The 26,176-nt window shown below is 48.7% G+C and overlaps 1 protein-coding gene across 1 annotated transcript in view; it reads right to left on the bottom strand.

Moving 5' to 3' along the window:
• Positions 1-26,176, bottom strand: part of LOC147669081 (uncharacterized) — a 198,223-nt gene that overhangs the window by 107,158 nt on the left and 64,889 nt on the right. Inside the window, exons 3-4 of the mRNA XM_086948245.1 lie at positions 14,074-14,178; positions 8,299-8,394 (exon numbers count right to left, since the gene is read on the bottom strand). Of these exons, the coding sequence (XP_086804371.1) occupies positions 8,299-8,394; positions 14,074-14,178 (201 nt within the window). The remainder of the gene's footprint in view (positions 1-8,298; positions 8,395-14,073; positions 14,179-26,176) is intronic.

The following is a 26,176-nucleotide window of genomic DNA, read 5'->3' as shown; positions in this document are numbered from 1 at the left end:
CCAGACAGCCGCCACCGAAATGGCTGCCTGGTCGGGCCGACGCTAAAGGTAAGAGCAACCGGGGAGTGCTCGGACAGGGCTCGCGGCAGAATATCAGCAGACAGCACTCTATAGGCCAACCCCCGCGGAACAAAAATGTAGTCCAGCCTAGAAAAGGAGTTATGTACAGAGGAGAGATACGTGTATTCCCTACGTGAGCCATGCTTATAGCGCCAAGCTTCCGTCCAGTCAAGGTCCGTCACCAGGGCATGCAGTTTGGTGGAGGGACCCCCCCATCCCCCACTCCCCCTTCCTCCCGCCGCCCCACTCTGCCACCTGTTGCTATCCAGATCCATGACGTTGTTCCAGCCCCTCCTACTATCGAAAGGGCATCAGGTATGGCACACCAGAGGGACAGGAGCTTTTCCACTAACGGCCAGTGTAGTGGCTGCGGGCGTACACACATCCCAGGGTAATTCTGTCCTCCCCCACCCTACCCTGCACATAGGCATACCTACCCTGCGGGTCCGCCCAAAGCCTGTCATGGATATAGGACACCCTCCGGTGGATAAGGATAGCAACGCCCCTAGATCCACTTGAGGAACCCCAAACCGTTGGAGACACAAGGCCTTGGTACCTAGCAAATGGGTCTCTTGAAGAGCAGTAGGACATCAGCCCCCACCCTCTTGGAATATTGGAGAACCGCCCCCCGCTTCACCTTGTCCAATACCCCCCGCACATTCCAACTCAAGATACGCAGACGATATAGTATAAGTGGAGCGGCTTTAATAAGTCAGCCCCTGGCAAAATATTATGTCCAGGGTAGGCGAAGTGCAAAAAAGAGGAGATTGCTTTATTCGGCTCCTACGTAGTGATATGAGCTCAATTCTGAGCGGCGTCTCAAGGCATAGTAACTGTTTCCCTGTTGGAGCCATATATCGGCAAGCTCAGTTGAATTGTCGTTCCAACTTGGAGCAGGTGGTTCTTTACTCGGAAGACGAGAACACTACAAGAGTCTCAGCAATTGCAATTGACTGGTCGACTGTTCCATCTGATACAGATTTGATCGTGCCCTGAAGAAGTACCGTAAAGGAACGAAACGCGTTGGCTGTGTGATTTGCCTGGTATAATTACCAATATAAAGAAGTTTAACCATTCGGACTCAGAAATCTGTCTGTCATATTTCAATTGAGTGCGCCTTCCACCTTTTGATGCAAAGGTGAATACCATTGCCAACTAGAGACCCCCAGATCTAACAAACGCCTTTGTAGCGTCCAGCAGAATAGTCACTGCAGGAAGATTGGGATTAATTTGATGTAACACTGAAAAAATTGAACGTAGGTTGTGCTAGGTAGCCCTACCAGGAATGAAACCAGATTGGTCCGGAAAAGCAGTGAGGGGCATGAGTAACAGAAGACGGGAGGCGATCAGTTTGGCGTAAATTTAGTTGTCAATGTTTATTAGGGAAACGGGGCGGTAGGAATCGCGACAGTCAGCAGGCTTGTCGGGTTTGAGAAGCAGAGTTATCATAGACTCATGGAGAGACTGCGGAAAGAGGCCAGTGTCAAAGGATTCTAGGAGATCTGCATACATTTTGTAAAATGAGGCCGGTAGGCCATCCAGGCCCGGGGCCTTGTCCCCGGGTAAGTCACTGATGGCTGCGAGTATTTCCTCCCTAGAGAATGGCTCATCTAAAAATTTCCGGTAGTAGTCCTCTAGCCAGACCAGCCCAATAGACTAAAAATATTGAGCAAAGTCCTCCCGTGTCGGAGGGGTGCTGGCGGAGTATAGCTGCGAGTAAAAGTCTAGGAAGCGGGACTTAATTTCCTCCGTGGAGGTGGTCCTCGACGAACCCCCATCGCAGAGGGCCGTAATATAGGAAGCAGCACGTGGCAGGCAAAGGAGATTGGCAAGAGTACGTCCCGGGCGGTCGCCTTCACCGAAGCAACAAGCCCTGCCCTCCCTACCCAAGAAGGAAAGTTTGCGGTCGGCTTCATCAGAGAATTCAGTGTGTTTTTGACATATTAATGCCAACATCTCAGGCCTGGGGTGTACAGCCTGGGCGGCATCAAGATCGTTTATTTCCGCCTCGAGCTTAGCCAGAGTGGTGCGGATGGAATGAAGAACACTGACCTGTTTGGAAATGCATTCTTAAACCCTTCCCAGAGTACCGAAGCTGAGTCCACGGATCCCGAGTTTAAGTCAAAATAATTAGTAATAGCTATTTGAATGTCCTCACAAAATACAGTGTCCCCGAGAGCGTTTGGGGGAGACGCCAGGTAAATGCACGTTGCGGGAAGTGGGGAAGACAGAGGCAAATCTAGATCGGCCCATGGTCAGATAATGTGCCATGTGTGCTGTGTCGGTGAGCCAGGTCAGGACATCCGGGGAGGTCAGCCAAAAATCAATGATTGACCAACAGCCCCTCACACTGGTAACTCAGGTTCCCTCACGGGCATCAGGCCGAAGGTGGCGCCAAGCATCATAAAGAGAATTATCAGTTAAAATAGATGTGAGGGCCGCAGTGGCACGCGGTTGGGATGTATAGGAACCAGACCGATCAAGGGCCACCGATAGGGTGACATTAAAATCCCCTCCCCAGACGACAGCCGCAGGGCCACAAGCGGAGATGAGGTGCCATATATGATTGAAGAAGTTTGGATCGTCCGAGTTGGGACCGTAGACGGCGGTGATCGTCACAGGCTGGGCCAATAGTGAACCGTGTAGGATTACATACCTGCCCTCAGGATCAGTAAGTGCCTGAGCAGTGTGCCAGTGGAGGGCCCTGTGTATCAGAATAGAAACCCCCCTAGCATATGAAGAGTAGGTAGAGGAGTGAGGTTCCCCCAATAGCGCGCCTGGAGTCTGGAGAGGGATTCGGACATCAGGTGCGTCTTCTGTAAGAGACATATGTCCACCCTGTGTTGCTGTAAGTGTGAGTGGATCAGTCTGGGCTTACGGTGGTCATTCAGGCCACGGACATTCCAGGTCCAGCAGACAGTGTCAGTCATGAGGAGGTGGTCATAAGTGTAGCGTTACGCAGCGCGGGCGGGGAGCGCCACGTGCAGGTGCAATCAGTGCATCAGGGACGTCAGCTGGCAGGACAACATTGAGAGAGCACGCCGGCCCTGATCCGGTGAATAAGGAGCAAAGATGCAAAGCGCGCCAGTGAACAGGGGTAGCCCCTTGTACACCCATACCAGGCACATGCAGCAAGCAAGTGGGAGGAGAGACTAAAGGCGCAGTGTGTGCATAAAAGGTGAATAACAATTGACTTGAGGCAAGGAGAAGCAGTAAGCACAATGTAGTGTCACAGTCCAAACATACAAAAGCAATACATAACAGACAGACGGCGGCAAAATAAAGCCACATCTCCTATAGAGGAACATAAAGACCCCAAGAGAAATTCCCCACCCCATCCTAACCCAACCCCCCCCAGGCGAGCAGCATGAAAGTGAAAATTGGACAGCCATTGACCAGTCGCAATGGTGAGCTGGAAGCATAATGTGGTGTCTAAGACTGGACATGTGAAAGCAATGCAGAACACCAAAAAATAACATATTGACACAGCATCCCCCGAAGAAAACAAAAAAACCCTGAAATCCCCCTGACCCAACCCACCCACCCTGAGACACTGCAATGAGGACATTACTCTACCCCCACCCCGACCATACCCCCCCCCCAACTTAAATGACTGATAAGGAAAAACAGAATGATCCCCAACCCCACACCCACTCCAACCCCCCAATCAGGCTGAGACTCCAACCCACCCCACCCCAGGGACCCACAACTAGGAGGGGGAAAACAACTGAGCAGTTGGGAATCATCCTGTGAGGGCATGGCAGGGCTAGGCCTACACCCCTGCAGTAAAGCAGGGTGGGCAAGCTGGGGTGAAGTCAGGCTTCCTTTGAAAAAAATAACAGCATTCAATGCATGGCACTTCAGTCATTGTCACTTGTCTGCAGCTTCAGACGAGGATTTGGATGTTGGTAGCCGGGATGATTTCTCGAGCGTCTTGGCGAACGCCAATGCCTCCCTAGGATTGGGGAAGACAAGGTTTTTGCACGCTGGTGGACTCTAAGCTTCGAAAGGAGTATGGGACTTCATGTTTCTGTAGGATTTGTTTGGCAAGTAGGAATTACTGCCGGGCTGCCTGAACTGTGAGGGTGTAGTCCAGGAAAAAGGAGAGTGTTGCCCTGGTGAGTAATGGTGGCTCGGAGAATGGCTTCCCAGTCCCGGTAATTGAGCAGTTTAGCGATGATGGGACGTGGGGGCAGGCCAGGACCGAGATGAGGCCCAAGGGAGCGGTGTGCGTGTTCCACAATGAACACCGGAGAGGACGTTGCCGAAGAGTTCTTTGACCAGGGTCTCAACAAAGTCCTTCATGCGGGAGATGTTGGTCGATTCCAGAAGGCCTGTTATACGGAGGTTGCTCAAGCGGGAGCGTGCTTCCTAATCCTTGTTTTTCTCCCGGATGACAGACAGAATCTTGTCCATTTGGAGCAATTTTTGACAGTCCTGCATGGCGGCATCTTCTACATCAGACACCCGGGACTTAACATGCAGCAGACGATTGTCGTGAGTATCCACACGGGCCTTCACCGAATCCAGACGGGCTGAGAGTTGTTCCAGCTTGGTGAGGATGCCGGTAACCGTCGGCTTCACGTCCAGCATGATCGTCTTCAAGTCGTCGTCTAGGGAGTGGGGCGCATCCAGGGTGGCCGCAGGCTCATTCCCCTTAGCACCAGAACCATCTTGGTGGGAGGACCTGCAGAGATTGAAGGCAATCTAAGGCTGCTTCGGATTGGTTTTTCCCATGGTGAGTGAGGCTCCCGGCTGACTAGCACCCTGAAACAGTCTGGCTCATGCAAGGGTGTGGTGGCTGGGTATGCGCCACCGGTATGGAGGACCACCAGTGCAACTGCGTTGAGGATTGGCAGTCGTGCGGCCGAGGCTCCTTAGAGGTGAGAGGGAGGAAGGAGCAGATCTGCAGTGCTGTTGAAGCTGGGTGAACAGAGTCCCACCAGGAGAATAACCCATGCGGCAGCCGGGCCAAGGAGGAAGATCAGCGGGATAGTGGTCAGAATCAGACCAGCACCAGGGGCCAGTACAGATCTCAAAGTCTGGGCGTGTGGCCAGCAAACCTCAGCATGGGTCTCCTCCTCCACGGACCCACTAGGGAGATGAAAAACAGGGGGGGGGCACCGGTCCAAAATAAAAGCCCCCAAGATGGCGGCCACCTGCATGTGGGCAGTCTCACCTGGCAGATGCACAAGAGTGGAGGGGCTGGGAGTGGACACCCCCAATCTTATGGCACTGATGGTGTGCAGAGGAGGCCCTCCCAGGCAAGAATACAAGGCGCAGGTGAGTCCCCCTAACAGGCAGCATACAAGGGGCTCCCTCAAAACCTCTCACCATCAGCAGGAGAGGAGGAGCGCCCAGTGCAGGAGGGACCGGCGGAGGTCGCAGTGGCCGGCAGCAGAAATCAAGAGCATGATGCGGGGCCCACTGGGAGGCCGGCGCCGGGAGTCCACAAATGCGAGGCCCCGCCAGGTGTGTGTTCGAGGCTGCTCCACGTATTTCAGGAGCCAGGCAATGTTGCGTTGTGGCGAAGGAGCTCGGGCCCGATGAAGAGGGGGGCTGGTGGCAGGGTTCAGGTGGGCCGCCATAGATATGGAGCGGAGCGGAGACAGCAACTCAAGGGCCTCAGCCCGGCCGGGCCGTGTTGAAAGGCGAGAGGGGGGGCGAGCAGCACTCAGGGGGCAGGGCCGGCAAGGAAACACGAGGGGTCTGCCACCCCCGTAACCAGACCCAGGCGTTAGCGGCTGCCGCCAAAGACAGCCAGGGGGAAGTGGAGAGAAACAGCAGCGGCTAGGCCGCGGCCTCCCGGACCCGGTGGATCGGCCCGCGGACCCCCAACTAAGCCAGCAATCCCCCCAAGGCAGCGCCCCTCACTGGGAGACACGATGCCCAGACCTCTGATCCCCCATCCGCAGCGTGTGGTGCCAGGAGCCCACGCGGCCCCGGAGGAAGTTGTTGCAGCCAACACGGGAGCCAGAGCACAGGCCAGACGCCGCCTCCCGACGGTGTATCTCAGCCGCCCGGCCGTGCTGGAGAATGAAAGCAGCTCGGATCGATGCCTCCCGCCATGGGAAATCAGAAACCAACTTCAAAGTGTAGGTAGGTTGCGATAGCCTGCAGAATAATGTCGGATAGTAAAGCTTGGCCGGCAGAGCCCACTTAGAGTGCGGCCATCTTGCAGCTGGCCAAGCCACGCCCCCGGTATTTTGTTATAGTTGGTGCTATTATTTATAGTTCTGTGGTGAAGGCATTGGTGTTATGTTGGTAGTATTGGTATTGGTGCTAATACTGGTGGTTGTGGTAGTGGTGGTGGTATTAATAATTCTGGCTAGTGGTGTCAGGGGTGGTGTTATTCATTGGGTTGTCATTGGTGTATTGGTATTTTCTTGTGTCCTGACTCTGTGTTGCTATCGCTGCTTGCTTTTAGTGAATTCTGCCCGTCATTCTGTGGTAAGGTTTTTCGTGTTTAATGTAACATGATCCATGTATGTTATCTTGGTCTATCTAAGCCTGGTGTTGTTTCTTATGCATAGGCACATGTCAGACAGTAAGAATCCTCAGGACATCCCTCTCACGGTGCAATAGACACAAGGACTTTTTCCACCGCCCCCTGCTGTGAAATGACACAAGTTGGATTCTTTGTGCTGTGTGAGACAGAAAGGAGCACATCCTGCATCCAGCGAGCTGGTCTCACCCATGAAATGAAGGAGAAAGGCTCTCGGGCACTGCAAACTCCACCGCTGGCTCTGGCAGACTTTAAAAGCTAATCCTCAGCAGAAGAGAGTTAGTATAAAGGCAATCTTAAAACACCCATGTGCTCTCTCCATAATATGTCTGCTCTATGTAGTCTCCATTGCCCCCATAACTGGGATGATTGGTTTTCAACTAGTTTGAATTCCAATAAAAGCAAATAATAAAACCAGTCTGTCTACACGTCATCTGTACGCGCTAACTCTGGGAAAAGGATGCGCAGAACCTCACTACCCAACTCTGTCTTTGCTACTTCGTAAAGCTGATCATGTTTCAGGTAGGTTTGGGAGAGGTTTATGGGGCATTTGCCCATTTCCCCTCTCCACATGGAAAGCTGGTATATCTGCAGTACCTGATGACCCAGGGAGGTCTACAAGGTGGGAGCAAGATTAGCTAGGCTACAAAACAGTCTAGGAGGTGGTGGTACTGGTGCTGATGATGGTGGCATTACTGCGGGTACTGTACGAGTACTGTGGGCAGTGGTATTGTTTGTATGTTTGATATTGCGGAGGTGGATTTGGCGACATTGTGATGATCGTATTGGTGGTATTAATACTGACGGTGTTGGCAGTGGTGAAAATGGTATAGTGATACCACTGCTGATGCCACTCAGAGTGGTATTTCATGTGATTTGTTTGTGCTAGTGGTGGTGTTGGCAGTGGGATGATATTGGTGATTGTGGTATTGGTGGAGGTGGCATTGGAGGTAGTCTTGGTATTGAGGTGGTGATATTAGTTGATTTGGGAGTGGTGGTGATGTGCTATTGTTGTTTGACGCATTGCAGTGGTAGAATTGGTGATGGTGTTATTGAGAGAATGCATGAACTTTATTTATAATGTCCTCAGCAAAATCAAAAGGTACTGGTGGTGGTGGTATTTTGTTATGGTTGGTGGTATTTCTGTTGGTTATATGGTTTGATGGTATTAAGGTATTGGCATTTGTGCTATTGATAATGGTGGTGGTAATGGTGTTGAGATACTGGTATATTTTGTGGTTAAGGCATTGGTGATACTGGTAGTGATGGTGGCATTAGTGTGGAATTGTTGGTTGTGCACTGCTAGCATTGGTCATGGTATTGCTGGTTGTGTTGCTGATGCTGGTGTTGGTATTGCTGGTGGTATTGATGGTTGTGTTACTGGTGGTGGTGTTGGTATTGATGGCATTGGGGGTGTCAGTGGTGTGGTATTGGAGGTGATGCACTGCTAGTATTCCTGGTGGTATTGATGGTTATGTTACTGGTGGTGGTGTTGGTATTGGTGGTGGTATTGATGGTATTGGTGGTGTCAGTTGTGTGGTATTGTTGGTGCTGTATTGATGCATTAGTTGTGTCATTGGAGGTGGTACACTGCTAGCATTGGTCATGGTATTGCTGGTTCTGTTGCTGCTGGTGGTGTTGGCAGTGTCTTCTGTGCCTTCATCAAGTGCATGGTTATGACATGCCAGCTGTAGCAGTAGCAGATAAGTGGTGCAAGTACATGAAGGACTTACTGAGACGGAGCAGGACAAGCAAGATGGAGACCTGAAACATCAGGCAGATCCCAAAGATGAAGGCACGCTTCCTCCAGTGACGAATCTCCAAGGAAACTGCGGAAGAAGATGAGAGGTGAAGGGTGGAGGCAGCAGCAGTGAACATCAGTGACAAAGATAAGTAATAAGTCTATGTACCAACCATTGACTAGAATTGGACCAAATGGAGCAGGGTACCCTTGTTATAAAAGGATCAGTGCAGCTTGTTATTACACACATGGAACAACTGATATAGGAAAGGTATAGCTTGTAGGAGCAGGCAGGGTCACTGTTGTTACAGGGAGGGTGCAGCTTGGTGTCACTGTGGAGGGTGCAGCTTGGTGTCAGAGGGAGGGTGCAGCTTGATGTCAGAGGGAGGGTGCAGCTTGGTGTCAGAGGCAGGGTGCAGCTTGATGTCAGAGGGAGGGTGCAGCTTGGTGTCAGAGGGAGGGTGCAACTTCGTGTCACGGGAGGGTGCAGCTTGGTGTCATGGAGAGGGTGCAGCTTGGTGTCATGGGGAAGGTGCAGATTGGTGTCACAGGGAGGGTGCAGGATGGTGTCAGAGGGAGAGTGCAGCTTGGTTTCACAGGGAGGGTGCAGCTTGGTGTCATGGAGAGGCTGCACCTTGGTGTCATGGGGTAGGTGTAGCTTGGTGTCACAGGGAAGGTGCAGCTTGGTGTCACGGGGAGGGTGCAGCTTGGTGTCACGGAGAGGGTGCAGCTTGGTGTCATGGGGAGGGTGCAGCTTGATGTCATGGGGAGGATGCCGCTTGGTGTCACTGGGAGGGTGCAGCTTGGTGTCACGGGGTGGGGGCAGCTTGGTGTCACGGGAGGGTGCAGCTTGGTGTCACGGGAGGGTGCATCTTGGTGTCACGGGGAGGGTGCAGTTTGGTGTCACGGGGAGGGTGCAGCTTGGTGTCACGGGGAGGGTGCAGCTTGGTGTCACAGGGAGGGTGCAGCTTGGTGTCACGGGAGGGTGCATCTTGGTGTCACGGGGAGGGTGCAGTTTGGTGTCACGGGGAGGGTGCAGCTTGGTGTCACGGGGAGGGTGCAGCTTGGTGTCACGGGGAGGTTGCAGCTTGGTGTCACGGGGAGGGTGCAGCTTGGTGTCACAGGGAGGGTGCAGCTTGGTGTCACGGGGAGGGTGCAGCTTGGTGTCACGGGGAGGGTGCAGCTTGGTGTCACAGGGAGGGTGCAGCTTGGTGTCACGGGGAGGGTGCAGCTTGATGTCATGGGGAGGATGCCGCTTGGTGTCACTGGGAGGGTGCAGCTTGGTGTCACGGGGAGGGTGCAGCTTGGTGTCACTGGGAGGTTGCAGCTTGGTGTTACGGGGAGAGTGCAGCTTGGTGTTAGAGGGAGGGTGCAGCTTGGTGTCACGGGGAGGGTGCAGCTTGGTGTCACTGGGAGGTTGCAGCTTGGTGTCACTGGGAGGGTGCAGCTTGGTGTCATGGGGAGGGTGCAGCTTGGTGTTACGGGGAGAGTGCAGCTTGGTGTTAGAGGGAGGGTGCAGCTTGGTGTCACGGGGAGGGTGCAGCTTGGTGTCACAGGGAGGGTGCAGCTTGGTGTCACGGGGAGGGTGCAGCTTGGTGTCACGGGGTGGGGGCAGCTTGGTGTCACTGGAGGGTGCAGCTTGGTGTCACAGGGAGGGTGCAGCTTGGTGTCACAGGGAGGGTGCAGCTTGGTGTCACGGGAGGGTGCATCTTGGTGTCACGGGGAGGGTGCAGCTTGGTGTCACGGGGAGGGTGCAGCTTGGTGTCACAGGGAGGGTGTAGCTTGGTGTCACAGGGAGGGTGCAGCTTGGTGCCACAGGAAGGGTGCAGCTTGGTGTCACTGGGGGTGCAGCTTGGTGTCACTGGGGGTGCAGGTTGGTGTCACAGGGATGGTGCAGCCACTATGTAATTAGACATCTCATAATGACCGATGTCCACTATATGTATTAAAATGGTTGAACACACCTACAAAGCCTGGACAATCGACTCTAGGATATGTGGGGGTATCCTGCTCATGCAGGGGCACCCTCACTCCTATAACCATGACTTATAACCAAGCACCTTCCCTCAGGACTGAAGACCCTGCCATGGGGGGACTTATAGGTTTTAAGTGCAATGACGTCAGATATAAGGAAACCTATAACTGTTGTAAATGGTGCTAGCACCAGCTTACACAGGCTGCAATGACAGGCCTGTAGTCACAGTTTAATGGTCTCTCATCAATAAATCAATCAATCAATCAATAAAAACATTTGTAAAGCGTACTACTTACCCGTGAGGGTCTCAAGGCACTGGGGGGAAGCTGCTCCTGCTTGAATAGCTAGGTCTTGAGGAGTCTTCTGAAGGGCAGCAGGTCCTGGGTCTGCCAAAGGGGGATGGTGAGGGTGTTCCAGGTCTTGGCGGTGAGGTGGGAGAACGATCTGCCGCCGGAGGTCGCTCTTCAGATAAGGGGGACTGTGGCGAGGGCGAGGTCGGCGGAGCGGAGCTGGTAGTTGGGGGTGTAGAAGTTGAGTCTTCTGTTGAGGTATGCTGGTCCGGTGTCGCAGAGTGCCTTGTGTGCATGGGCGAGGAGCTTGAAGGTGATCCTCTTGTTGACGGGGAGCCAGTGCAGGTCTCTTAGGCGGGGTGTGATGTGGCTGCGGCGAAGGAAGTTGAGGATCAGGCGTGCAAAGGCGTTCTGAATACGTTGAAGGCGTTTCAGGAGTTTGTCCGAGGCTCCTGCTTAGAGGGTGTTTCCGTAGTCCAACCTGCTACTGACGAGGGCCTGGGTGACCATTTTTGTTTCGGTGGGGATCCACCTGTAGATCTTGCAGAGCATGCGCAGGGTGTTGAAGCAGGAGGACAAGACAGCGCTGACCTGCTTTGTCGTGGAGAGGGTAGAGTTGAGGATGATCCCTAGTTTGCGTGCGTGGTCGGTGGGTGTTGGAGCTGTTCCCAGTACGGTCGGCCAACAGGAGTCATCCCAGGCCAAGGGGGTGGATCCGAGGATGAGGACTTCCGTCTTGTCGGAATTCAGCTTCAGTCGGCTGTTCTTCATCCACTCTGCGACGGCTTTCTTTCCTTCGTGGAGGTTGGTTTTGGCCGTGTGGGGAGAGGATCAGCTGGGTGTCGTCGACGTATGAGATGATGTTGAGGTCATGCAGCCAGGCGACGTGGGCGAGCGGTGCCATGTAGATGTTGAACAGTGTTAGGCTAAGGGATGAGCCCTGGGGTACGCCACAGATGATCTCAGTGGCTTCGGAGCGGAAAGGGGGGAGGCGGACGCTCAGGGTTCTGCCAGAGAAGAAGGAGGTGGTCCAGTCCAGGGCCTTCTCTTGGCACTATACATGCTGCAGCCCAGGGCGACCCCTGGTGTACCTTTGCCCAGGGTACCTTAGTACCATTTAGTAGGAAGTTACAAAGGTATACCAGTAGCCAATTATGGATTACACAAGTACTTACTATGGCCAATTTATTGAGAAAGCACCGGGACTGGGGTCCTGATTAGCAGGATCAATCAAATCAATCAATCAGTAATTTGTAGAGCGCACTACATACCAGCAAGGGTCTCAAGGCGCTGGGAGAGGGGTGGGGGGCCGCTACTGGTCAAACAGCCAGGTCTTGAGTATCCTCCTGAAGATCAACAGGTCTTGGGTCTGTCGTAAGTTCAGTGGGAGGGTGTTCCAGGTCTTGGCGGCAAGGTGGGAGTAGGACCTCCCGCCGGTGGTTGTTCTTCGGATGCAAGGGACGGTGGCAAGTGCGAGGTCGGCGGAACGGAGCTGGCTGTTGGGATTGCAGAAGGAACGTCGTCTTTTGAGGTAGGCTAAGCCGGTCTTGTGGAGTGACTTGTGTGCGTGGATGAGGAGCTTGAAGGATATCCTCTTGTTGACGGGGAGCTAGTGCAGGTTTCTCAGGTGGGGGATGATGTGGCTGTGGCGTGGTATGTCGAGGATCAGTCGTGCAGAGGCGTTTTGAATGCGTTGCAGTCGTTTGATGAGGTTGGTTGGGGCTCCTGCATAGAGGGCGTTTCCGTAGTCGAGTCTGCTGGTGGTGAGGGCCTGGGTGACCATCCTTCTGATTCTGGTGGGGATCCATCTGTAGATCTTGCGGAGCATGCAGAGGGTGTTGAAGCAGGAGGAGGAGACGGCGTTGACTTGCTTGTTCAGGATCCCAGACAAACTTGTCAAAAACATAATGACACCAGTAAAAGGTGGGAATAACCATGTAAGTAGATCCTACTTTCCTATACCTGCTCTCTGAGAATAAAGACTGGACCTGAACCCTTCATCCCAGGCTACCTGAGTGACTCCAAGGATCAGCTGCCTGAGCCTCTGTACTGAGATACAGGGACACAATAAGTTACGGAGATCTCCCTTCCACTGCCCAGCTGACTTCCTGCAACTGAATCTGCCTAGAACTGCAACTGGAATGTCCTGAGCCCTGCTTGCCTCTGACAGAGCGTGTTCCTGATTCCCGGGAGGCACCTCCCTAGGTCCTGGGCCATTGGTTGGCATCAGAGTACACTCCTCTGAAGAAAAAGGAGAAATCCTGAAGTTTTGGTCTCCTCATGAACAGGCCCGTTCTCTCCATTGTGAAGCTTTGGTGAAGCTACTGCAGCCGCCAGTGACGATAAATATGCCAACGACAATGCGAGATTTGACCGCCCACTGTGACCACCAACGTGAAGCTCCACCAATGACCGTCTGTAACATCAGACAGCATCTTTATGCTATAGCGACAACCATCTGCTCTCCCTGCTCCTCGCCGCCTCCTCCAGCACGAATTGTTCTTTTCGTGCCAGACCGTAGGAAGTTAAGTTATTCAGTGGTCCAACCTCTTCCCTGTATCTGGCCCGGACTCCATTGCAGTAGTCAAGCATGTGAGGCATGTGGCGTTTTGAGCGATTCAGTGCTATTCTTACCCAATTGTTTAAATAGCATACCTACTGTTGTACTGATTGGATTTTTGTAGTTTGGGTCTCAATTTATATATTAAATTTTACTCTATTGTTCTAAATGGGTGTGGGTTTTTTCTTGTGTTATAGTTCCACTTTATTACTGGATGTGTGCTTCATAGACACTTTAAGAAACCGCTTCTCTGTACAGTGCACTAAAATGAAGTACACTATGTAGAGGGTGCAAGAAATTCCCAAAGGGCAGGCAGAGCTTAAAGTAGCGTTATTGTCACTGTTAAACAAGCTGTATACTGACTGTAATAACATGCTATACTCTGGATGTAATACCAGGCCACCCTGGATGTAATACCAGGCTACCCTGGATGTAATACCAAACTACCCTGGATGTAATACCAAGCTACCCTGGATGTAATACCAAACTATCCCCTTGATGTAAGAAAAAGCGTTATCCTCCCTGTTCAACAAGCTGGACAAAAGCACTGGTTCAAGGGAACTCTCCAAGATGCTTCTAGCTCATAAATTCCTTGGTCTAAACATCACTGGAGAAAGGAGTGGTTCCCAAAGGATGGCCATGAAATGCTTCTCCCTGAATGCTTCAGTGCCACAGGAGTCCAGGCAGAGGAGGCTCTCTGTGGTTCATGGATCCAGCAAGGATGTGTCCAATACGTGTGCCCAGAAAACCCACAGCATGCCAGCCAGAAGCCATCCTGCTGCCTATGGACAAAAATGAAGGGCTCCTGTGCTCCTTCCACAGCGGACGAGCAGCCCTTGGTGGGACGAAGCCCCCATCAGGGCTCTCGCTCATTGACAAAACATTCTGGGAGAGCCGAAAGAGCGAAGGTGGTCAGGACATCCCTTTGTCAGTATCACTCACCAGTGTGGTCTCTGTGGCCCTCATTGGGATCTGTGCCTTCATCTTCATCCTCAGAGTCGGAAGACTGGCCCACGATCAAACTTTTAATTGCAGTATACAGATTGGCTGTGGAGACAAAGTGCAAGAAGGAAGCTGTAAACTTTGATTCTGAAATATGGGGGCCCAATGAGCTGCAAGCACCATCATGCCCAACAGTTGCACTTCTGAAGACTCTTAAGACAGCAGTGCCAGCCAATCACTCTTCTGTATCCTACTAGTTCCACCAGTCTCATCACTGCCTCCTACTGCTTCAATCACTTCGACAGGGAGGTGACTCCGGTCACTGGCGGGCACTTCTCTGATTCCTAATGGTTTGACCAACCACATCACTGTCTCCTACTGGTTCAACCAACCACATCACTGTCTCCTACTGGTTCAACCAATCACATCACTGTCTCCTGCTGGTTCAACTAGTCACTTCACTGTCTCCTGCTGGTTCAACCAATCAATTCACTGTTTCCTACTGATTCAACCACTCGCATCTATGTCTCCTACTGATTCAACCACTCACTTCTGCAGGAAGGTGGCTCTGGTCACAAGCAGTCACTTCCTTGTCTCCTAATGACTGGTTCAACCTGTCACATCACTGTCTCCTACCGGTCCGACCAATCGCATCACTGCCTCCTACTGGTACAACCAATCACATCACTGTCTCCTACAGGGCCGACTAATTGCATCACTGCCTCCTACAATTTCAACCAATCACTTCACTGTCTTCTATTGGTTTGATCAATCACTTTACTGTCTCTTACTGTTTCAACCAATCACTTCACTGTGTCCTACTGGTTCGACCAATCACATCACTGTTTCCTACTGGTTCAACCAATCACTTCTCTGTCTCCTAAAGGTTCAACCAATCACATCACTGTCTCCTGCTGGTTCAACCAATCGCATCACTGTCTCCTGCTGGTTCAACCAATCACATCACTGTCTCCTGCTGGTTCAATCAATCACATCACTATTTACTACTAGTTCAACCAATCACTTCCCTGTCTCCTCTAGGTTCAACAAATCACATCACTGTCTCCTACAGGTTCTACCAATCAGTTCCATGTCTCCTACTCATTCAATTACTTCTATAGGAAGATGACTCTGGTCACCTGCAAGCATCTCTATGTCTCCTACTAGGTCACCCAATCAGGGTGGTCACCCAACCCAACTAGGTCTGCGCCCGTCCGCGCCCATACGGGACCCGGGGCCATATCCCCTGGTCCTTTCACGGGTACTCCTCTTTCATATAACACCAAACAATTACTTGATCTAAGACCTTCAAGCACTCACATTGCAACCTCTTTTAATATGCTTGATCGGTTCCCTCAGCATTGATCTGACTGTTCTTTTCATTTAGATATCCCTCTCCTCTCACAGACGACATCCGAACGCTACTGGACAACGGACAAACAGTTGCCCTAATCCTACTCGACCTCTCCGCCGCCTTCGACACAGTCTGTCATAACACCCTTATACAACGCCTCAGCAACGTCAGAATACAAGGAAAAGCCTTGGACTGGATCATTTTGTTCCTAGCCGGAAGAACCCAGAGAGTCCGCCTCCCCGCATTCAAATCAGAGGCCACCGAAGTCATCTGCGGAGTACCACAAGGATCATCACTCAGTCCCACCCTCTTCAACATTTACATGAGTCCCCTCGCATCCATCGCGCGACAACACAACCTCAACATCATCTCCTACGCTGACGACACCCAGCTGATCCTTTCCCTCACCAAAGACCCTAACACCACCAAAACCAATCTTCATGAAGGCATGAAAGAAGTAGCCGAATGGATGAAAAACAGCTGTCTAAAACTTAACTCAGACAAAACGGAAGTTCTCATCCTAGGGTCTTCCCCATCTGCGTGGGACGACTCATGGTGGCCATCGGCCCTGGGCACAGCATCCATACCCACAGACCACGCACGTAACCTAGGCTTCATCCTAGACTCCTCCCTCTCGATGACCAGACAAGTTAACGCAGTCTCATCCTCTTGCTTCAACATACTTCGTATGCTCAAAAAAATCTTCCGTTGGATCCCCACCGAAACAAGAAAGACGGTCACCCACGCACTGGTTACTAGCAGACTGGACTATGGAAACACCCTCTATGCCGGAACCACAGCCAAATTACAGAAAAAACTCCAACGCATCCAAAATGCATCAGCCAGACTCATATTGGACATCCCTCGCCAAGCTCACATTACCGGACACCTGAAAGACCTCCACTGGCTTCCCATCAACAAGAGAATAACGTTCCGTCTCCTCACCCACGCACACAAAGCCCTCTACAAACTAGGACCCGAATGCCTCAACACACGACTGTCCTTCTACACACCCACCCGCCAACTAAGATCCTCCAATCAAGCGCTCGCCGCAATTCCGCGCATCCACAGATCCACCATGGGAGGAAGATCCTTCTCCTACCTGGCGGCCAAGACCTGGAATTCTCTCCCCACTCACCTCCGCCTCACACAGAACCACATTTCCTTCAGAAAGGAACTTAAAACCTGGCTATTCGATAAATAATGCACCCCCTCCCACAAGCACCTTGAGACCCCCTGGGTGAGTAGTGCGCTATACAAATTCCTGAACTTGAACTCTCCTTTGTAACAGTCTAAAACTACAGTCAACTACTTCCTCTCCTTCTAGCTTTGTATTCTTTAGTCACAATTGTCGTTCTCTGCCCAAACATAAACGAGAAATTTTTGATCTGTTAATTGATGAAGCACCGGACACGCTCTTTATTACTGAATCTTGGCTTCATGACAGCTCCGGCCCTGACATCGCCGAAGCTTTGCCGGCCGACTACGCTATTGTCAGGAATGATCGTCCTAAAAGGGCAGGGGGTGGTGTGGCAATCATATTTAAGAAAAAGTATCAATGCCAGTCCGATCCTGTTATTTTAGGTAGTTGCGAAGCATTGCATTTTAAGCTTGCCCTTAATCCGAAAAATACCCTCACAGGACTTCTAGTTTATCGTCCTCCGGGCATTGTAAATTCCTGGCATACTCAATTCTTGGAATACATTGCATCTGTTCTTACTTCATCTAGCAATTTTTTAATTGTAGGTGACTTAAATTTGCATCTTGATGACCCTACTGATAGTTTGGTACTAAGAGGAAGGGGTCCCAGTGTGAACAGAGAACATATACAGCATTTTTATAAAAATAAATCCAAAGCATTAGTTGGGATCCACAAAGTTTTATTCACTGAGGGATCAGGTGTAATTAATACACATATAGTAACAAATAGAAAACTGTATTAAAGGTCATACAGCGCCCCAGGGAGGAGAAAGGGAGTGATAGTGAGGAGGATGGGTAGTGATAGGATTGTGTGGCAGTAAAATCAGCAATTCAGAACATTCTTCATGCCATAACTTATATAGCGGCAACTGCCATATTGAAATGGCGACATTATTTTCATGAAGGCATACCATACAATGTACAATATATATACACAAATATAACCATGTGCGGTTGCCGAAGATAGAAAGACCGTCGACGTTTCGACCCTCTGTGACTGCAGGAAGAATTAACCTTGCTGCGGGGTCTTCATCAGGACCGGGGAAGGGGCAGAGGACCTATTGATACAAATGTAAGGGACTTATGTTAGAGGTGTCTAGCGTAAACCTCTAGTTATCACATAGGTAGTAGTGAGCATAGAACATCAACATCATCAATTGAATTAATGGCAATGGAGATTAAATAAAGATCAACGGTAGTGTCACGACTAAGGTAAATTCTCTTATCATGGAGTTCTATTTGGATCGAATTTGGAGTGCCTGTGTAGATAAACTAGCAGGACAATTAATAGGCACATAGGTAATGCTAGGTGTAAAACATCAACATCGTCACTTCAATTGATAGCATTAAGAATTAGATACGAATCAGGCATAATAATATGACAAATGGACTCAACTCTCATTGTCTGTGGACAGAAGCCAATGTGCCCAGATGGGGAAACCGGCAGGACACAAGGAGAACAACCACTTACAGGGCCAGGAGTTCGAAAGATAAAGACATGGCAAAGATGTAAATTGCCAGACTAGGTCAGAGAACGCCATAAATGTTGAATATAAATGGCTGACACTTGGATCAACACGGATCCAGCATTAAATATAAACATGAAAAATAAATGGAAAGGACATACCACAAGGTCAGAAAATGTCCACGTGGTCTGTCAGTGATTTTAAAACAATGGCGGTTGGTGAATCAGCACCTAGAATGAGTATTGCTCGGTTAGCCCAAATCATAGATGTAAAATGATGATAATAAACATAGGTTTCGTAAAAACTGAAGTGCTGCTTACCGAAAAAACGGCATGGCAAAATGGGCCGATGTTCAATCAATTGGGGTATCGTGGTGAAAGCATCCACAGTTCAATCTAGTGAAGCAAAGATACAGGGGTTAGCAATGCTGGGGAAGTAACCGCCGATCACCAGTAAGTTGATCAGAACATGGGACAGAGGCGGAGGGGACGTGTACTCACTCGTCGGTGTGCGGTCTGTATGCTCCGTACGAGGGCAGCCGATAAGCGCGGCATTTCCTGGTTCAGTAAAGTAACCATGGAAACGGATCACATGGTGATCACTATGGTAATGGAGCGTGAAAACAGACTCGCGTAGTGTTGGATAGACAATTATAAGGGAGCCTACGGGCATGACGATCAACCGCTATAAATACATTATAAGCTAATGTTAGACAAAGAATTGTAAATAGGATTGCGGGCAAGACAGTGAACCGCTGTCAGTACATTTCAAGCAAAAAGTCACAACAACCTATTTGGGGAGAAGTATGACTATACATCAAATAATTGAAAATAAGGGGCGTACCTCTCCAACATGAGGGTAAAGCCCCTAAATGTGGATACTGCAGTTATTAGATTTAAAAAAACATATGATACAGACCAATGTAAGCAATTAAATGATAGCGTTTAAAGAAATTAAGAAAAAACACCAATTCACAGAATTATTATATGGCAGTGGCGTACTCATAAGGCATGCGGGTAGAGCCCTTGAAATAATCAATTCGATCATTCGGATTACAAATCCTAAATTGCACATTAATTTAGATAATTAGAAAGTGGCGTACCTCTCAAACATGAGGGTAAGGCCACCATGGTGAAATGAAGTAGTAATGCAATTTAGGTGTTACTGGGAAAATTACAATATCCAGAAGCATGATCATGTTGACCTCTGGATGAGGTATATAGATGATATTTTAATGGTTTGGAATGGCAACAGTGATCAACTGAACATCTTCTTCACATGGTTAAACCTACAATCCCAGCACGTCAAATTTACGATCCAATCGGATAATAACACCATCAATTTTCTGGATGTGACTATCTATCATCACTCTGGCAGACTTTGTACCAAACTTTTTCGCAAACCCTCTGAGAGAAACTCATTATTGGCTTACAATAGCCATCACCCTCGAGCTCTCCGCGATAATCTCCCCTTTGGGCAATTTTTGAGGATACGAAGAAATTGCTCTAACAAAGACGATTATTTCTCGGAATCCCAAGATCTCTCTAATCGTTTGCTCAATCGTGGATATCCGAGAGGCTTGATAAAGAGAGCACGCAAACGTGCATGGTTTTATCCGCGGGAAGAACTTCTAACTGCCAAAGACAGAACCAACTGCGAAGAGAGCCGGATTGTCTGTGTTACGACCTATAACACGAAGAGCAACAGCATCAAGCGGATCGTCAATAAGCACTGGCACTTGGTATCCGATGAGATCAAACAATCTGAGACACCACTTCATGCCTTTAAGAAGGCGAAGAGCATAAAGGACTTTGTTGTGTGCTCTTTCCTATCCCCTGAAAGCCAACCCACCATCAACACCTTGTGGAATCTACCACCAGTTACAGGCCACTTTAAATGTGGCCATTGTAAGGCTTGTGACCTGACCATCCAAACAAAAGAATTCGTCCATCTTCATTTAACCGTCAAATTGAAATCCTTCAGCAACTGTAACTCCCACAATCTCATCTTTGCAATCGTATGCCCATGCCACAAAATCTATATTGGGCAGACTCAACAAAAAATCAAAGCCCGTATCCTACAACATATGAGTCGAATTCGATGCGATGTTCAAGGCGCACCCCTTGTTGAACATTTCAAGCTAAATGCTCATTCCCCAGAAAGTCTCCAATGGTTGGTCATAGAAAAGACATCATTAGGACCACGAGGCTGCAACATCTCTGACGTTCTAAACATTCGAGAGCTCAAATGGATATACTTTTTCAACTCAATTGAAACTGGCCTCAACGAATATGACAGTTCTTTCTCCCAATTGGCCACGTTACCATGATTGATCTATCTTTAAATTTTAGATCTTTCCTTTCTCAGTTAGTAGTTGCCATAATCTCTGCTTCTGGATATTGTAATTTTCCCAGTAACACCTAAATTGCATTACTACTTCATTTCACCATGGTGGCCTTACCCTCATGTTTGAGAGGTACGCCACTTTCTAATTATCTAAATTAATGTGCAATTTAGGATTTGTAATCCGAATGATCGAATTGATTATTTCAAGGGCTCTACCCGCATGCCTTATGAGTACGCCACTGCCATATAATAATTCTGTGAATTGGTGTTTTTTCTTAATTTCTTTAAACGCTATCATTTAATTGCTTACATTGGTCTGTATCATATGTTTTTTTAAATCTAATAACTGCAGTATCCACATTTAGGGGCTTTACCCTCATGTTGGAGAGGTACGCCCCTTATTTTCAATTATTTGATGTATAGTCATACTTCTCCCCAAATAGGTTGTTGTGACTTTTTGCTTGAAATGTACTGACAGCGGTTCACTGTCTTGCCCGCAATCCTATTTACAATTCTTTGTCTAACATTAGCTTATAATGTATTTATAGCGGTTGATCGTCATGCCCGTAGGCTCCCTTATAATTGTCTATCCAACACTACGCGAGTCTGTTTTCACGCTCCATTACCATAGTGATCACCATGTGATCCGTTTCCATGGTTACTTTACTGAACCAGGAAATGCCGCGCTTATCGGCTGCCCTCGTACGGAGCATACAGACCGCACACCGACGAGTGAGTACACGTCCCCTCCGCCTCTGTCCCATGTTCTGATCAACTTACTGGTGATCGGCGGTTACTTCCCCAGCATTGCTAACCCCTGTATCTTTGCTTCACTAGATTGAACTGTGGATGCTTTCACCACGATACCCCAATTGATTGAACATCGGCCCATTTTGCCATGCCGTTTTTTCGGTAAGCAGCACTTCAGTTTTTACGAAACCTATGTTTATTATCATCATTTTACATCTATGATTTGGGCTAACCGAGCAATACTCATTCTAGGTGCTGATTCACCAACCGCCATTGTTTTAAAATCACTGACAGACCACGCGGACATTTTCTGACCTTGTGGTATGTCCTTTCCATTTATTTTTCATGTTTATATTTAATGCTGGATCCGTGTTGATCCAAGTGTCAGCCATTTATATTCAACATTTATGGCGTTCTCTGACCTAGTCTGGCAATTTACATCTTTGCCATGTCTTTATCTTTCGAACTCCTGGCCCTGTAAGTGGTTGTCCTCCTTGTGTCCTGCCGGTTTCCCCATCTGGGCACATTGGCTTCTGTCCACAGACAATGAGAGTTGAGTCCATTTGTCATATTATTATGCCTGATTCGTATCTAATTCTTAATGCTATCAATTGAAGTGACGATGTTGATGTTTTACGCCTAGCATTACCTATGTGCCTATTAATTGTCCTGCTAGTTTATCTACACAGGCACTCCAAATTCGATCCAAATAGAACTCCATGATAAGAGAATTTACCTTAGTCGTGACACTACCGTTGATCTTTATTTAATCTCCATTGCCATTAATTCAATTGATGATGTTGATGTTCTATGCTCACTACTACCTATGTGATAACTAGAGGTTTACGCTAGACACCTCTAACATAAGTCCCTTACATTTGTATCAATAGGTCCTCTGCCCCTTCCCCGGTCCTGATGAAGACCCCGCAGCAAGGTTAATTCTTCCTGCAGTCACAGAGGGTCGAAACGTCGACGGTCTTTCTAACTTCGGCAACCGCACATGGTTATATTTGTGTATATATATTGTACATTGTATGGTATGCCTTCATGAAAATAATGTCGCCATTTCAATATGGCAGTTGCCGCTATATAAGTTATGGCATGAAGAATGTTCTGAATTGCTGATTTTACTGCCACACAATCCTATCACTACCCATCCTCCTCACTATCACTCCCTTTCTCCTCCCTGGGGCGCTGTATGACCTTTAATACAGTTTTCTATTTGTTACTATATGTGTATTAATTACACCTGATCCCTCAGTGAATAAAACTTTGTGGATCCCAACTAATGCTTTGGATTTATTTTTATAAAAATGCTGTATATGTTCTCTGTTCACACTGGGACCCCTTCCTCTTAGTACCAGTTTCACCCAGGTCCCAGTGACTTTATTGGGTAACCCCCTTGTATACTACCTACTGATAGTTTGGCGGGTAACTTTATTGCAGATCTAGCCTCTATGAATTTAACCTTACATAATAAGGGCCCCACTCATAAAGGTGGTCATCTTTTAGATCCTATTCTTTCTAACACCACTCAACTAGTCTGTCTTCCTGCACTGCCAGTTTCCTGGTCTGACCATTACCTTATTAAATTCACTATAACGAGTAATGAAGCACAGTCTAAATACAATCCTTCTGTGAACATCAGGAAGCGAGACTGGAAAAATGTTGATATCGTTGTTTTTAATAAAGTCCTGCTCGACCTTGCGCCCAATTTTCCAATTTTCTGGATGATATGGAAGCAGCTGCCAGCTCAGTGAATTCCTGGCTTCTTGAAGCTATCAACATCTGCCTCCCCCTTGCTAAAAAGAAAATAACTGTTCACAAGTCTCCTGCCCCTTGGTACAATGAAACCCTTTGTCTCCATAAATCCCAATGTAAAAAATTGGAACGTGCCTGGAGAAATAACTACTCCATCCCAGCCTGTCTCATATACAAAACAGAACTAAAACAATATCACAAGGCTTGCGCTCATACTAGAGCCACCTATGTTAATAAAATGATCACGGAAGCTATGAACAAATCTAAAATATTGTTCAATGTAGTCAAAGATCTTGCTGGCTCACAAACTACGGCTATACCCCCCCCTCTCTCCAGCAGTAAATGTGACGAACTTGCCCAGTATTTTATTTCTAAAATCGAAAACATCTACCAGGATATTGCTACTCGTGACGACAACAATGCCTTCAAAAATTCTTCCTCGATCATGGGTAAGGGCGCAGAATCTATCTTGTCTCTCAATGAACCTCGTTCACCGTCGGCCTCACTGTTGACTTGGCCTGATCTTTCGCCTACTACTTTATTGGAGACATTAAACAATATTAAGTCTAGTTCCCCAATCGATCCCTTACCTATTTCGATTTTACGCAAGCTAGAGCTCCCTCAACTCACTATGATTTGTACCTTACTTAACTTCTCTCTCAGCTCGGCCACGGTCCCTAGCTGTTGGAGAAGTGTGGCTCACTGGTTAGAGGAGGCATACCCTGAAGCTGAGGTCAGGCCCGGGACCAGGGTTCGATTCACGACGCGGCAGGGTCCTGAACCCAATTGTCCACGGACTCGATAATTCTCGCTTCGGTGCCCACTCTAAGCACGAGTTCACACTATGCAGCTCTGGGCAACAAGCTTGCTTAATCTCCACAACGGCCCCCCCGGGCCGGGATGCCTGGCTTTCACCTTGGGGATGCCCAGCACGGGTGATCTCACAGGGAAAAACCAGGACGGGTTCCCAAGGCAAGCGCCGAGATGCCCAAGGGTAACATCGAGCGCTATATAAGAACATACATACATACATTGGAAGCACACAATGGTTACCCCGCTTTTAAAAAAAACAACCACGGATCCCAATGTTGCGTCAAAGTTTCGCCCCATTTCATTACTGCCTGCATTTTCTAAAATTCTTGAAAGGCACATTCATCTGCATCTATCGCACTTTGTAGCAACCAACAATCTTCTTCACTCTTCCCAGTCTGGTTTTCGTCAGGGTTTCTCTACAGAAACCACTCTTTTAGGAGTGACTGAGAATCCTCGCCTACTATTAGATCGAGGCGAATCGGCTGCACTGATATTGCTTGATCTCAGTGCAGCCTTCGATACCGTATCTCACAGTATCCTCCTTAACAATCTTGCCTCCTTCGGTATTGGCGACAAAGCTGTGCACTGGTTTTCATCTTTCCTCACTGACTGGACTTTCCAAATTTTTTCTAATACGTCTACGTCCAACACTTATGTCTCCCCACACGGTGTGCCCCAGGGTTCTATCCTTAGTCCTCTTCTTTTTAATCTTTATGTTATTCCTTTGGCCCATATTGCTCACTGTTTTGGTCTGAATCTATTCACCTACGCTGATGACTCACAAATTGTGTTTTCCCTATCCCAAGCTGATCCCACCTCTCCTTCATCTTTGCAAACGGGTCTCAGCGAAATTTCCCGTTGGATGAATCGCAATTTTCTTAAATTGAATAGCGATAAGACGGAGGTATTAGTCTTTGGAAACAAACCTGATCTTTGGAGCCAGAGACACTGGCCATCGACCATGGGTTCCTTACCCACTCCATCGGAACGAGCACGCAATCTCGGGGTCATTATTGATCAGGATCTGTCTATGAAAGACCAGGCCAACAAAGTTTTACCATCTTAAGGTGGCTGAGAAAAATCTTTTGGATTTTGCCTTCTGATACCCAGAGATCTGTCATGATGGCCTTGGTGACCTCCAGACTAGACTACGGGAACGTGCTCTACCTGGGGTCTACCAGGGCGGTCATACGCCATCTCCAATTGGTTCAAAACTCTGCGGCACAGCTTCTCTGTGGTTGTCGAAAATGCGATCATATCACTGAGCGTCTAAAGGAGCTGCACTGGCGTAATCATGACAACCGGGTAAAATTGAAGCCCTGTGCTTCATGCACAAGATCAGAATTGGAGTCGCCCCCCCTATCTTCAGTCCCTTGTTAAACCTTATGTTCCTGCTCGTTCTCTTTGTTCTTCTTCCCAACACCTTTTTTGTATTCCTAAGTTCAGACTCTCAAGAATGGGCGGTCGCTCTTTTGCTACCTTAGGACCCAAACTCTGGAACTCTCTTCCCTTGGACTTGCGGATGGAGAACAGTCATATTCTCTTCCGTAAAGCCGTAAAGACCTGGCTTTTTGTCCAATAACTTTCCCCCTGATTGTATTTTGCTACCACTGTTTTTCAGCGCTGGGAAACCCTTACGGGTAGCTGTCGCGCTATATAAAATTAATAAATAAAATAAATAAAATAAAATCACTTCCCTGTCTTCTACTGGTTGGTCCATTCACTTCTGCAAGAAGGTGGCTTTGGTCACCTGCAGTCACTTCCTTGTCTCCTACTGACTGGTTCAAACTGTCACATCACTGTCTCCTATCGGTCCGACCAATCGCATCCCTGCCTCCTACTGGTTCAACCAATCACTTTACTGTCTTCTACTGGTTTGATCAATCACATCACTGTCTCCTACTGGTTCAACCAATCACTTTACTGTCTCTAACTGTTTCAACCAATTACTTCACTGTTTCCTACTGGTTCAACCAGTCACATCACTGTTTCCTACTGGTTTAACCAATCACAACACTGCCTCCTGTTGTAATTTGGCAGCAATTAGGTTAAGCATTAGCAGAAGACATCCTGTATTTAGAGACTATCTTGTCCGTTTTCTGGAATCCATTTTGTATTTCTGTCAGCCATTTTGTTTGCCATGGGCTCGCCATGTGCTCTGTCCTACCTTTCTGTTAACTGCTCTTGAAATCTGCCTAGATACGAGATATATTTAGCATCTTCCACCTTTGCACATGCTCAGTTGAGCTTGCAGCTGCTGTAGTCTGTAACTGTCAGGGTGTGTCCACCAGAATTAGCAAACTGTTAGCTCCTCCCACTTGTTGCCTGTACACTTTCTGTATGACCTTATATGTACCTACAACCAGCATTTTGTACCTCCTTCCTGTGTGGGTATAAAAGTACCAAGCTCCTT

The sequence above is a fragment of the Lissotriton vulgaris genome, unplaced genomic scaffold, assembly GCF_964263255.1.
Source record: "Lissotriton vulgaris unplaced genomic scaffold, aLisVul1.2 SCAFFOLD_227, whole genome shotgun sequence".
In the NCBI taxonomy this organism is placed as follows: domain Eukaryota; kingdom Metazoa; phylum Chordata; class Amphibia; order Caudata; family Salamandridae; genus Lissotriton; species Lissotriton vulgaris.
The sequence above is the reverse complement of the archived record's forward strand: the minus strand, read 5'-3'. Positions and strand labels throughout refer to the sequence as shown.